Here is a 15,342-nt window from a genome sequence, read left to right on the forward strand (position 1 = left end):
AACAGCACCCCGTCTATATATATGTTTCCCAATCATGCAGTCATCATTGGATGAGACTAATAATCCAACAATTGATTGATATAATTATAATTTACCGGGTGATCAAAAAGTCAGTACAAATTTGAAAACTTAATAAACCACCAAATAATGTAGATAGAGAGGCAAAAATTGACACACATGCTTGGAATGACATGGGGTTTTATTAGAACCAAAAAAAAAGGTATTACTAGACGCGTGAAGATCTCTTGCGCGCGTCGTTTGGTGATGAACGTGTGCTCAGCCGCCACTTTCGTCATGCTTGGCCTCCCAGGTCCCCAGACCTCAGTCCGTGCGATTATTGGCTTTGGGGTTACCTGAAGTCGCAAGTGTATCGTGATCGACCGACATCTCTAGGGATGCTGGAAGACAACATCCGACGCCAATGCCTCACTATAACTCCGAACATGCTGTACAGTGCTGTTCACAACATTATTCCTCGACTACAGATATTGTTGAGGAATGATGGTGGACATATTGAGCTTTTCCTGTAAAGAACATCATCTTTGCTTTGTCTTACTTTGTTATGCTAATTATTGCTATTCTGATCAGATGAAGTGCCATCTGTCGGACATTTTTTGGACGTTTGTATTTTTTTGGTTCTAATAAAACCCCATGTCATTCCAAGCATGTGTGTCAATTTGTACCTCTCTATCTACATTATTCCGTGATTTATTCAGTTTTCAAATTTATGCTGACTTTTTGATCACCCGGTATAAGTGGTTAGCTTGACGAGACATCCTGCGAATCAATACTAAATGCATTCTCTGAAAACTACTTAGAATAGATATTTCGGAAGCTCACTCATGACAGAAATAAAGTAGATCTCATGGCAACAAATAGACCCGACCTTGTTGAGGATGTCCTTCTTGAAATTGGAACCAGTCACAGTGAGGCAATTATACAACAATGATTAACGAAGTACAAAGGACAACTAAAACGAGGTGGAAAATTTACGTAAACATTAAACTAGATATACATGCAGTGATATGTCCAAAGCAGGAACACGAAACGTTTGGCTCTGGGTAGTTCAAATGTTCAAATGTGTGTGAAGTCTTATGGAACTTAACTGCTAAGGTCATCAGTCCCTAAGCTTACACACTACTTAACCTAAATTATCCTAAGGACAAACACACACACCCATGCCCGAGGGAGGATTCGATCCTCCGCCGGGACCAGCCGCACAGTCCATGACTGAAGCGCCTAAGACCGCTCGGCTAATCCCGCGCGGCTCTCTGGGTAGTAGCATGTAAGGTAACTGTGGCTCAAGCTTAGAAGAACAGCGTACCCAGTGGATATATATGTAGCTAATAGAACAGCTCGCTGTGAGAGACACTCCACGTCATACAATATGTGTTGAGAAACAGCGATTTCTGTGCAGTAGATGTAAAACAAAGCGCATGGTTACAAATAGAGATATGCTAAATGAAATGCCCTTTGGCTGTGAAAAGACGATGATTGAAACATTCGACGATTATCGTAGCAGAATATTATCGAAATTCGTGCCACAGGAGCCAAAGAATTTCTAGTCATATGCTAAGGCTTTTTATGATGGAAAGTTAGTTTCCAGGCACAGTAACTGAAACCAGGGGTAACAAAGCAAAAGCAAAAGTGCTGAATTCCGCTTTGAAACGATCATTTACAAGGGAGGATCCAGGAGTAGTACCGGTGTCGTTGAGAAACAACTGAAAAACTAAAATTGAACTAGGCCCCAAGGATCGATGGAATCCCTGTCAGATGGTTTACAGAAACTGCAGCTAGGTTAGCCCCTCTCTTAACCATAATATACTGCAATCTCTCGAACAAAAAGATGTGCCGTGTGGTTGAAAGAATGCCCAAGTCACGATAGGCTTCATGAAGGATAAGAGAACTGGTCCACTAAACTATTGGCCATTATCATTGACGAGTTGTCGAATCACATTTTCTGAGATCAAGCGTAATGACACATGTCGAACGGAATGATCTTCTCCGTGCCAACCAGGATGGGTTACGAAAACATCGGTCATGCAAAACCCAACTTACGCTTTCCTCAGATGTCATCCTGAAAGCCACGGATCGAGACAATGAGGTGAATGCAGTAATTGCTGACTTCAGAAAAGCGTTTGAGTGTCATATGATATTTGCTACTGCACTGAAGACTTCCCGGTAGGGAGGACGTAGCATTTTCAAGTGTTAACAAATGAAAAAAAGGAGCCTCTCTGTCGGTGGGAGTGCCACAGATACGTTGATGATATAATTTGCCATTAACTTTATTGGGAAGGGACAACACCAAGGTCCACATCATGTGTTAAGTGGCCAATATAAAGAAATATCTGCAGATAAAATGACTTTTTCAGTGAAGTATTTACCATTTATTTACCATTATTGTGAATCGTGGATAGCTTCGTGTGAATTCTATGACATGCGAAGGTGTTTCCATAATGTATATAGCATATATTAAGTTCAAAAATGTTTCGAGAATGCAGCGCGTGACGTCGTCGACAACCGCCGATATTTCAAAAGGAGCACACCCTCCCATTTTCAAGGAAAAACTGCAGCAAGTAAGAGCTGCGCAAGAGAATTTAACACACACACACACACACACACACACACACACTGTAAACACTAGCGCCGTGACACACCGAAGATGACCGACGTCAGAAGTTATCGATAGTAACATCAATAATCAATGGGTGAGGTAGCATGACCTCTGTCCTTTTTTTTTTTTTATTGTAAGTGAAAGAGCAGGATTCCATACAGAATGTAAACAAAACCCACCATCTCTATAAGATTACTTGCTTACTTGCTTATTTAATTTCAACTGCTTCCTTAATAACACTATCCCAATAGCTGGAAGTGCATGCTAAAGTCTGCGTTTTGTTATATTCCATATATTCCATAGGATGACGGGTGCCTAGACAATGTTCTGCAATGACAGATTTGCTCGACTGTTACAAGCGTGTGTGCCGCTTATGCTCGGTAGACCGGTCCTCCACAGTCCTGATAGTCTTAACTATATATGACATGTCATAACTGTAAGGAATACGGTAGACCCCCCCCCCCCTTACGCAAATCAAAATCATCCTTTACGGAACTTAAAAGGACCCTGACCTTAGATGGGGGTCGAAAAACTCACTTCACATCAAATTTCCGCAAAATACGACCAGTCCTTTTCGGGATGCTCCCTGCATAAGGCAAAAAGGCCGTAGACTTTGGTGCCACCTCGGGATTATCATGACTCACCCGGTACACACGTCTAATCTGTCTTTCACGGTAGCCATTCTGATGAAAGGCGACTACCTCGGCTGACAAACCCTTAGGGGCCGACATGACATGCGGCTTGTGAACCAAGTTATCCCTCACGTTGACAACTATCAGCTTGCAGATACAAGTCAGTGTGAGTAGGCTTCCTATAAATAGCATGTCCCAACGTACTATCCACCTAACCAACACATCAAGGAAGGGAAGACAGCCATCATTTATCACCTCCATCGTCAAACGAACATTCATTTGGGTTGACTTCAGGTGTTCTAAAAATTCGTTTAAATTCTCACTGCCATGAGGCCAATCAACAGAAGTATCGTCTACACTTCTGAAATAACACGTAGGTTTCAAAGTCTCCGACTCCTAGGCACATTCTTCGAAATCTTCCATGTACAAATTGGCAGTAATAGGTGACAACGGGCTTCCCATCACATAACAACACAGAGAGTCTGGCAGGCTTTGGGACAGTGTTATTAAGGAAGCTGTTGAAATTAAATTAGCAAGTAACTTTATAAATAGAGATGGTGGTTTTTGTTTAAATTCTGCATGGAGTCCTGCTCTCTGACTTGTCAAAAAACACAGGGGCAGAGGTTATGCTGCCTCACCCGTTGATTATTAATTTCACTATCGATAACTTCTGACGTCGGTCATCTTTAGTCAGTGATGGCTCTAGTGTTTACAGTGTGTGTGTGTGTGTGTGTGTGTGTGTGTGTCAAAACCAAGGTATTAAATTTCCTTGCACAGCACTTACCTGCTACAGTTTTGCCTTGAAAATGGAAGGGTGTGCAGCTGTCGAAATATCGGCGGTTGTCGACAACGTCACCTGGCTGCATCCCCGTAAGTTTTTTGAACAAAGTATACGCGGGAGAAACTAAGGTCTCACAGCATATATTAAGTTTCCACAAGAGTAACAAAAGTTAAGTCATTTTTGCAAAAATTATTTATTTCCAAAACAACTTCTAGTACTCCATTAAATTTTACTGTAGTCGAGTGAAGATACGTCATTAACGACATGTAATTATACAGTATTCGATCTGCGTCTTTTCGTGTGATTATTTTTTATCTAGAAATGTCTGAAATGAAAGCCCAGGTCTCTGTAGTTTGTTGTAAAGGCTTGATGAGAATATCGCTGTCAGCACAGACTGTAATATGAGTTGCAGAATAGCAGTTTATACTTTCGGTTAATAGGCATGCTGTGCAGAATTTCGAGAACCAAGTGAATGCTATTATCATCATGAAACTTCGACGAACAGTATTGCTAGGTGTTTGAACATAAATCATCAAACAGCGAAGGCTGGTGTTAACTGTGCCACTTTGTACACATTGACTCCAAATATTTATCACTGTGTATCATTTTGTGAACGCAGTTACACTGTAGCATGGTCGAGGTATGTTGCTTTCAGCGCTATCAGTTTGAAAAAAGGCTTATAGACTGACAATACCAGGGTGCGTTATGACAGAGATCAGCGAAAGCAAAAGATAACCGACTTATTAATAGTGCTTGTAGAAGTTGCGAAAACTATTGAAGAGGCACTGAAGGTTCTGCAGACGATTAGCAACTATCTTCGGGCATGCAGCATTAAATTATACAGAAAAATTATATGCCGAATCTTTCACGAAGTACAGGAATTGACAAAATAATATAAACGCTGTACTATAAATACACCTAATTTTCACGGTTTTCATTTTCTAAACTATTTGTAAACCACAAAATATGGCCTTTGTTTCTTCGTACTACCGTATAACATCTCTGGAAGTGTTGTGCGTTGGCAGTGTGTTTCTAAATGTTGATGATCTGCCGGTATGTCGCACCCACGCCAGTTCAGTAGTACTCAAGTCTGGAAGTGTGGCAGGGCGGAGACTTAATCCAGACTCTGGACTTTTTGGACTGACGAGGTTTCTCGAAGTCAACCTACAGCATCCATGTATACAGCCGCTGATCTACTACAGACATCATGAGGCTGGGGGAGTCGGATATAATGGCCAGGCTAAGATATTCCTATTTTTTAAGCTGAGTAGCAGGAGAAGGAAATGCATAGAAATGAGTGATTATAATCCACAACTACTCAAGTATAATATAGAATAGTTTAATCACCTGCGTAAAAAAATTAAGTAGTTTAAACAATCAGTTTTAGTTTTAAAATCAAAAACAAGGGATAAAAACTGTTTTAACAAAGAACTAAATTTATTTTACTGTGAAACATGATTCGAATTACATTATTTGCACTTGTCACAAATAAAAGTCAGACTGTGTTCCTCAACTCCCGTACAGAGTTCGTGGGCCTAGAGGAAGCACAACTGGTACTTCATCCACTGCTCTTCTGTCCTCGAATCTGAAAATTTTTCTTCGCAGTACATGCACTCATTCTCCTGTGTTGTCGAAATGAGATCTTCTAGGATTGTGCTTCCTGCTCTACGCAATCTTCTTCTCTTCAACTGCTTTCAGTTTCTCCTAGTGTTTGCTTTCTTTCTCTTCTCCTCGTTTTTTATTTTCCGCTTCTAGGTCACTCTTAAAAGGATATGCTACAAGTCTCGCTGCTGAGATCATGTTTCCGCTGCTGCTTTTAAGTTTTCCCCCTATAAAAAGCGGCCAGAAGCCACCGCAAGAGATGGCAACTTTGCTCTCTTTGACGTCTTTACACAAAAGCTGTATACCTTCTAATAAATGGCTCAAATGGCTCTAAGCACTACGGGACATAATATCTGAGGTCATCAGTCCCCTAGACTTAGAACTACTTAAACCTAACTAACCTAAGGACACAACACCCATCCATGCCCGAGGCAGGATTCGAACCTGAAACCGTAGCAACTGCGTGGTTCCGGACTGAAGCGCCTAGAATCGCTCGGCCACAGCGGCCGGCTACCTTCTAATAGCATTATCGAACTTTAAATAACTAAAGTAGGATTGTGAAGTCAACGTTTGACGCTTTCAACACAATGTCATTAAAAAGACATGAGTCACATTCCCTCTCCATAATAAATACTCAAACTGGCCACTTACTTACACTGTGATGACAAGACTCATAGGACACCTCCTAATATCATGTCGGCCCTTCTTCTGCCCGCCGTAGGGCAGCATCTTGACGTGGCGTGGAGGCAACAACCTTCAGAAATATTGAGTCATGCTGTGTCTATAGCCGTCCGTAATTGCTAAAGTCTTACCGGAGCAGCATGTTGTGCACCAACTGATCTCTCGATTATGTTCTTAAATGTTAGATGGGTGGCCAGATCATTCGCTCGAATTGTCCAAAATGTTCTTTAAACTATTCCCGAACAATTGTGGCCTGGTGAGACAGGGCAATGTCATCTATAAAAACTCCATCATTGGTTGGGAACATGAAGTCCATGAATGGCTGCAAATAGTCTCCAAGTAGCAGAACATAACTATTCCCAGTTAATGATAGATTCAGTGGGACCGAGGACCCAGTCAATTCCATATAAACTCAGCCCACACCATATGGAACCACCACCGGGCTGCACAGTGCCTTGTTGACAATTGGGTCAACGGCTTCGTGGGGTCTGCGCCACACTCGAACCCTACCATCAGCTCTTACCAACTGAAATCGGGACTCGTCCAACTAAACCACGGTTTTGCAGTCGCCTAGGGTCCAAACGATACGCTCACGAGCCGAGAGAGGCGCTACAGGCGATGTCGTGCTGTCAGCAAAGGCACTCGCGTCACTCGTCTGCTGCCATAACCAATTAACGCCACACTATCCTACAGGATACGTTCATCGTACATCCTATATTGATTTCTGCGGTTATTTCACGCAATGTTGTTTCTCTGTTAGCACTGACAACTCCGCTTCTGCTCTCGGTCCGTAAGTGAAGGTCGTCGGTCACTGCGTTGACCATTGTGAGAGGAAATGTCGGATATCTAGTATTCTCGGCACACTCTTGACACTGTGGGTCTCGGAATACTGAATTTCCAAAGATTTCCGAAACTGAATAGGTCTAATTACCGCGTTCAAAATCTGTTAATCCCCGTCGTGCGGCCATAATCACGTCGGATATCTTTCCACATGAACCACCTGAGTACAAATGACAGCTCCGCCATTGCACTGCCCTTTTACACCTCGTGTACGCGATACTCCTGCCATCTGTATATGTGCATATGGCTATCCCATGACTTTTGTCACCTAAGTGTAAAGCGGGCAAGCCTCCGCCCACCACTTTCTGCAGTGGAGCGTGGAAGTCCAACACTTTGTCGCCTACTCGTCGGTTTATCGTCCTTCAGATACTTTCTATAAGTGCTCACGCGAATAGCCGGCCATATTCGCCGTTTCCGAGATGGTCGTTCCCAAGCGCAGGGCGCTGCCCTTCGTGAAGCTCGCTTATGTCAGTGGATTGTCACGTTTGCGACCCGTATCGCTGTGCCGCTTATGCACTTCCCTTATCGCATCACGTGCCCGCACCGCTACCAGGCGGCATTCAGTCTGGCGGTGACCTGTGATCAGAATGTTTTGACTAATCAGTGTGTATATTCCAGGAAGAGATATCACAGGACAGCCTGAGCTAGTCTCCACCTTCCTCATTAATTTCGTAACGCAGTGAAATTACAAGCAGAAAATGTTCCTGGCAGCGTTTTGGATAAAAGAACGTTGCCCAGTAAAAAGACCATTGTTACATGTATAACATAAGTGGGCCATTCGTGGAAGGAGTGCTACGAGTAGTCCGCAGTTCGTGGTCGTGCGGTAGCTTTCTCGCTTCCCGCGCCCGGGTTCCCGGGTTCGATTCCCGGCGGGGTCAGGGATTTTCTCTGCCTCGTGATGCCTGGGTGTTGTGTGATGTCCTTAGGTTAGTTAGGTTTAAGTAGTTCTAAGTTCTAGGGGACTGATGACCATAGATGTTAAGTCCCATAGTGCTCAGAGCCATTTGAACCATTTGAATTTTTGCTACGAGTAATGAATCTGTTGAAGTCGGCCGTTACAGGCTTGCTTCCGCTCAGTATCAGTAATAATAAACAATGCTATTCGCTGTTGCATTGTATTACAGCATTTTGTAATGTATAGCGACAAAATTTCAGTAAGTACTACAAAATTTTTGAGACCGTGTCTGGGTTGTTGTTGTTGCTGTCTTTCTTCAGTCCAAAGACTGGTTTGATGCAGCTCTCTATGCCGCTCTATCGTGTGAAAGCCTCTTCATCTCCGAGTAACTACTGCAACCTACATCCTTCTGAATCTGCTTACTGTATTCATCTTTTGGTCTCCCTCTGCGATTTTTACCCCCCACACTTCCCTCCAGTACTAATTTGGTGATCCCTTGATGTCTCAGAATATGTCCAATCAAGCGATTCCTTCTTCTAGTCAGGCTGTGCCCCAAATTTCTTTTCTATTCAGTTCTATTCAGAACCTCCTCATTCTTTTGTAGCACCACATCTCAAAAGTTGCTGTTCTCTTTTTGTTTAAACAGTTTATCGCCCATGTTGCGCTTCAAGACATGGTTACGCTCCACACAGACACTTTCAAAAGAGGCTTCCTAACACTTAAATCTATACTCGATGTTAACAAATTTCAGTCAGAAACGTTTTTCTTGCCATTGCTGGTCCACATTTTATATCTTCTCTTCTTCAACCATCATTAATTATTTTGCTGATTAATTACCAAACCTCATCTACTATTTTAAGTGTCTCGCTTCCTAATCTAATTCCCTCAGAATTACCTGATTTAATTCGACTTTTTCATTTGTTTCCTTTACTGCTTGCACAGTGTCCAGACTGAATAACATCGGGTATAGGCTACAACTCTGTCTCATATCATCCACTGCTTCCCTCTCATCCGCATTGACTCATAACTGCCGTATGGTTTTCGCACATGTTGTAAATAGGCTTTCGCTCTCTGTATTTTACCCCTGCCACTCACAGAATTTCAAAGAGTGTATTCCACCCAACATTGTCAAAAAGTTTCTCCAAGTCTACAAATGCTATAAATGTAACTTTGCCTTTCCTTGGTTATCTCTGTATATCGTCTATGTTTTTGTAGAAACACACGTAGATGTTTGTTTCATATACCACCCGCCCTGCAGGACTGCTGCATGTGTGTTGCATGTATCGTGTACATTCGCTCCCAGCATCCACTTCGCGACGTTCACCAGACGAAATAGTAATGAGCTCCCTTAAAAGAGCATAATGGTCGCTTTTGAGCGTTGTTCACGTTGCATAATTGTACCAGGTGATTATGTGACCCTCCACCACTGACGCATGTCATGGCAGTGAAATGGTGTATAAGTGCCAGTCGGTTATTTGGAACCAGTGTGGTAAGATTAGTCGACGTGGAACTCCGAATGAGTGACCGAAAGAGGCTATCGTGTTTATAGGTCCCCATGACCACCGTAAGAATGATATCACACAGCGGACTGTTCACTGTGTGTACAAGGATTGGTGTACCACTCGCAACCATCTAATACAGAGTAAGAAGAGTGGACGTAAATAGATCCTAATCGATGGGGAGTGGAGACGAGTGTCACTTCTTCTCGATAAAGATGGTTTCAAATCCGACAGGAAATGCCGGTGTCAGTGAATGCCTTCGCTCTAAAAGGGGTTTGAATTTTCAAGTGCCACAGGGCTGTGTCCATCTGATTTACGAATATGCTTGAATTCAAATCTCTCTCAACTAGCTTCCAGAGAACATTGAGAATGGAACAGCTGGCGATGGACATTTGGAGTCGGGTACATAGCAAAAGGTGACTTATCGCCGCTGCACATAAGGCTGCACGTCTTCAGTGGTCCAAACAACCCAGAAACAGCACCGTAGCTGAGTGCAAGCGCGTAGTATGATCCAAAATTTTGTCACTTTTTAGTGATGCAAGGCAGCAAGTGCACCGATGGTCCAATGAGGCGTTTGACCTGCAGTATGTGGACGGTATAGTGACGCTGAAAACTGTTCTCAGATGTTTTGGAGTTGGTTTTCGTACCAGTAATGGGGCCTTTTTATTCTGCTTACCATTTATTTAATTCATTTAATCGTATGGCTAGGGCCCCCCGTCGGGCTGGCCGTTCGCTGGTTGCCGGTCTTTCAATTTGACGCCAATTCGGCGATCTGCAGTCGATGAGGATGATAGGATGATGATGAGGACAACACAACACCCAGTCCCTGGGAAGAGAAAATTCACCGACCCAGCCGGGAATCGAACCCGGGCCCAGAGGATTGACAATCCGTCACGCTGACCATTCAGCTACCGGGGGCGGACCTGCTTACCATCAACGTCATCAAAGATTTTTTATTTCAGTGTTCGCGGTGACCAAGTTTTGCCATTTATTCTACATCTTCGAGATGAATATGTTGTGGACACTCCTGTATTTCAAGATGACAACAGGGGTGTTCACGCGTACGTTCCTGGTTTGACGAATACTCAGGCAGCCTATTGTATCTCGAATGGCACGCTAAACCACTGATTTCATCTCAAAGATGATGTCTGCGACTATTTGGAACAGCTGGTGAAACGTAGCAATCAACATACATTGAGTTTGTTAGTTCCACAATATCTAATCATCAATGATTGGCTTCAGCTGGATGTGGCATACCTGAAGAAACTTGCGGCCTCTCTTCCTGTCAGAACTGCGGCTATTAAAAGGCTAGAGGCGATGTTACACGGTATTAGCGTCATGTCTCCTAGGAGTTACTAATTCCTGTTCAGTTATCACAGATTTCGACGTGGACAATAACCTGTAATTGCAAATTATTCTACAGTGGAACAAGAAAAGGGAACACTCGACGTTTAGCATTTAACCCATATTTCTTCTAACACCTATACATTTGCTACCTGGAGAATAATATGCACGGAAGAAACATATTCCCGTTAACTAATTAGTGAGTAGCGTCTGAAAAATTAACCACACTAATGAGAATCATATACAGGGTGATCTGTTTCTTTCGTGTACAAACTCTAGGGATTGATCGATGAGAGGATACACGACAAAAAAGTTATAATGAACTTATGTCCGACAATGCATGATTTCCGTGCTAGAGACCATTTACTCAATCATACTTTGTTACAGAGACTGCGGTCTAATAGGCGCGGCACCATGCAGCCAATGTTACAGTACGCACGGTTTCCTCCTAGAAGGTAGTGCTCCTCATACGTCATGCCCCTAGTGCTCTCTCATGCCATAGTCATTGGTAATGTGTCTGATTCACTTCTCTTGCAGACTCACCTTGTAGTGGATGTGATACAGCCTTGTACACAATGCTTCTGTATTCCAAACGAGAGCTTGCCAACATAATGTTTACTTATGAACGACGGGCAGCAAGTTTGTATCAGGAGACCCATCCCTGCTGGAAACAACCACAGCATTCAATGCTTGCCACAGTTTTTCGCCGTTTGTCTGAAACAGGGTCGCTTCAGGAAGCAGGAAATCATGAAGGATATGCCCGAAATGTTCGGACACCAGATTAGGAGGAAAATTTGATTGACACTGTGGAAGGCAATGACCATGTCAATTGCCAGACAGTTGGTCCGCCATTACAGGATAAGCCAGACTACCGTGTGGCACATTCTCCACGACAATTTTTACTACTCTTATCACTTACAGTGTGTGCAGGGCTTACTAGCGACAGACTTTCCACATCAGGAGCAGTTTTCTCACTGGTTTATTCACCAGGCAACCACGATTCCAGGATTTGTGTCATTCATCCTATTCACAGATGAGGCCATCTTTACGCAGAGTAGTATCTTCAGCTTTCGCGATCATCATCTGTGGGATAGTACGCAAAACCCCTACCACATGGTGACAGTGAATCATCAGCATCAGTGCAGTCGGAATGTGTGGGTCAGGATAATTGGCGACCGTATTTTGGGACCAGTTTTCCTTCCACGTCACCTAACAGGACGAAACTATAGGCGTTTCTTGTGGGTGACTTTACCTCCCCTGCTGGAAGAAATGCCATTGATGTTTGAAAGGGTTCTGTGGCTGCTACGTGATGGTGCTCCAGCCCACTTCACCATTACTTCCGGACACACGTCTTCGCTGGTCGATGGATTGGATGAGGGGATGTAGTTTCGTGGCCTGTTCATTTACTGGATCTCAATCCGTGCAATTTCTGGTTGTGGGGATAGCTCAGAAGTATTGTGTATGCAGGGCCAATTCCAGATGTGCAGACACGAGAGCAGTGTATCCGTGCTGCCTTTGACACTGTTCTGATGCAGCATGGCTGATGTAAATGTTTGGGACAGAACATGCTATGGCACATAAATGCATGTGTTGATGCACATGGAAACCATTTTCAACACATACTGTAAAAACCATGCATTTCTGGACGATTCATTAGTCCTTTTTTGTTCCATATACTCTCATCAATCAATCACCCTGTATAAAGTCACCCTGTGTAAAACAAGTTGCTGAGGCTGATTATTTTCTGTTTATCATACGTATTTCCCCCTATCAGCATTACATAGTATTGACAGTGGTAATGACATGTGTCAGTTCCATTCTCATTGAAACAGCTAGAAGGTGGATGTTAAAATGACAAAAACAATCATCTTCTCAAACGCAATGTTGTTTGGTAGATTTCATAAATTAATGCCTTATGGAGAGTGAAGCAGGTGTTCAGTTCATCAACTTCTTGGCAGCTTTTTATGATTTCTTTTTTTCATGTTCACAATTAAGAGGAAAAAAATAACAGTAAAATTAAGAATGATGTATCAAGTCACCAACAGTTCCTGAAATTCACAATAAACAATCTTGTCTTCTTAGGCCTAATCAGGTCACGCAACATTGGAGCCAGCGAGGCAAGAGGCAACTATTTAGTTTTTCTGGACAGCCACTGCGAGGTTAACACTGGATGGCTGGAGCCACTTCTCAACAGGCTTTCGCAGGTAAAGGTCATCAGTTAAGTATTATATATCTACTAACTTGTACGTGAAAGTTTTTGCTAACTAATACCTTTTCTAACAGTTATTTTTTTTAATTGAAAGAAGGAGCCAGAAGGGGGTTGCACAAAACAAAGCCAGAGGTACTGCGGCACTAGGCAACATAATACCCAGGATCACTGTTCTCCAGTGCTGACCCTCCTTCTATTGCTGGACAATTTGTAACATTTGTTCTGAAACCATACGCAGTGATATGGTTCAAGTAACTGATGAGGTCTGGTTTCAAGGTGTTAGTGAGGTAGGTGAATTCTACACTGGTGACACTGCTGACAGCTTGTCTCACCGATACAACTGAGGCTGCATTACGTTTAGTCTGGTAGTTTCTGAAACTGTGGTTGATAGATGGAGGGTTAGTCTCATTATGTTATATATTATTCCATTTGTCAATATTCTGCTACTGCTAACTCCAACTGTTTTGCCACTGTGAGTATAGCCTGCTCATAGCAGTTCTCCACTACTATTACAGCATTGTGTAATGAGTAAATCCAGTAGTATCATTCCTGCTGTGAATATGGTTTGGGCTCTGTTATATTCCTGAGGCACCCTTGTCCATCTGCCTTTCCTAGGAACCGCTCTGCGTTGCATGTACTTTTATTGGCTAACCGTCCTCCTTCCCTCTTGCACCTGCCTTATCGGGCAAAGATGTATAGTGAAACATCTAAATTGTGCATTACACTGTACCACTGGGAATAATATCAATATCTACTCCATCCTGACCTCTATCGATATTATATAATAACTCTATCTACTGGGCTCCACAATAAGTCCTACCTCAGTCAGCAGATCTTCCTGCACCCTGTGTAATGCTAACAAATATTGCTCAAAGGTTAGCAATGCTGGACTCAGCTGTCCATGTACTCTGTGTTAAATAGCTTCCTGCAAGCTTGTAATCACTGTCCGTGCTTCCCAGATGCTACTGTTTCAACATTGTCCCTGTGGTGACTCTCGTGTCTAACAAACCCACTTGAGAATGAGATTTTCACTCTGCAGCGGAGTGTGCGCTGATATGAAACTTCCTGGCAGATTAAAACTGTGTGCCAGACCGAGACTCGAACTCGGGACCTTCGCCTTTCGTGGGCAAGTGCTCTGCCTAGTTCAAGTCTTGGTCTGGCACACAGTTTTAATCTGCCAGGAAATTTCAAACCCACTCAAGTTTGCATAATTCCAAAATCCTGATTCGCAGTATTGGTTGATGCTTTTCTGTATTTCAGTAACTCTCCCATCAGTTTCCCTAACATGCTTGCATTGTTCAGTACTTCATGTTCTAGACTTGTTAACTGTGGTGTCACCGCCAGACACCACACTTGCTAAGTGGTAGCTTTAAATCGGCCGCGGTCCATTAGTACATGTCGGACCCGCGTGTCGCCACTGTCAGTGATCGCAGACCGAGCGCCACCACACGGCAGGTCTCAAGAGACGGACTAGCACTCACCCCAGTTGTACGGATGACTTAGCTAGCGATGCACACTGACGAAGCCTCGCTCATTTGCAGAGCAGATAGTTAGAATAGCCTTCAGCTAAGTCAATGGCTACGACCTAGCAAGGCGCCATTAGCATTACATAGCTTGTATCTAAAGAGTCTCACTTGTATCGTCAAGAGCGATGTACCACAAGGATGGATTAAAGTTAAGTATTCCAGGAGCTACGTACTTTTCTTTATAGCATTCATTACGTATCCTGTTTCAGACCTATCTACTAGCCTGCGTGAGTTAACGCGTGCCTTTCGGCTACTTCCAAGTGGCGTGGTTGTCTTACTACGCCACAACATTAACTACATGGTATGCCATTTAGCCAATGCCTTCCTGATTCCTACTACTTCACTCTTTCTGTAGTCCCGTTCACTTCCGTGGTGTCTTACTCATTCGCAGTCCTGAAAGCAGGGTGCGATTTGTGCTTTTACCAGTGGGGGGGGATGTCTTAGGGGGTTAGTAGAATCATATATGTTACTAGCTTGGACTGTGGCGTTACACATGGTTAAACAGCTGATGTTAAATAGATGTTAATGCCGAAACTCACTATTCACGCGTATGCACTATGTTATATCTTTAAAAGTACATTACAGGTAAAGCTTATTTACAAAATCATCTACATACAGGTATACAAGGGGAATTCAAAAAGTAGAGGCAAATTTGTGAAAAGCTGTACTTATTCTGATGATAGAAAACTGAAACATATTAATAGTATTAATAGTAAGAC

General features: G+C 43.1%; 1 protein-coding gene across 2 annotated transcripts in view; it reads left to right on the forward strand.

The window, feature by feature from the left end:
- LOC126247968 (polypeptide N-acetylgalactosaminyltransferase 16-like) overlaps window positions 1–15,342 on the forward strand; it is a 567,635-nt gene that overhangs the window by 461,849 nt on the left and 90,444 nt on the right. For both annotated transcript variants that reach the window (XM_049948532.1, XM_049948534.1), the window contains exon 6: window positions 12,971–13,092. In XM_049948532.1, coding sequence (XP_049804489.1) covers window positions 12,971–13,092 — 122 coding nt within the window. The remainder of the gene's footprint in view (window positions 1–12,970; window positions 13,093–15,342) is intronic.

Source organism: Schistocerca nitens, chromosome 3, assembly GCF_023898315.1.
Source record: "Schistocerca nitens isolate TAMUIC-IGC-003100 chromosome 3, iqSchNite1.1, whole genome shotgun sequence".
In the NCBI taxonomy this organism is placed as follows: domain Eukaryota; kingdom Metazoa; phylum Arthropoda; class Insecta; order Orthoptera; family Acrididae; genus Schistocerca; species Schistocerca nitens.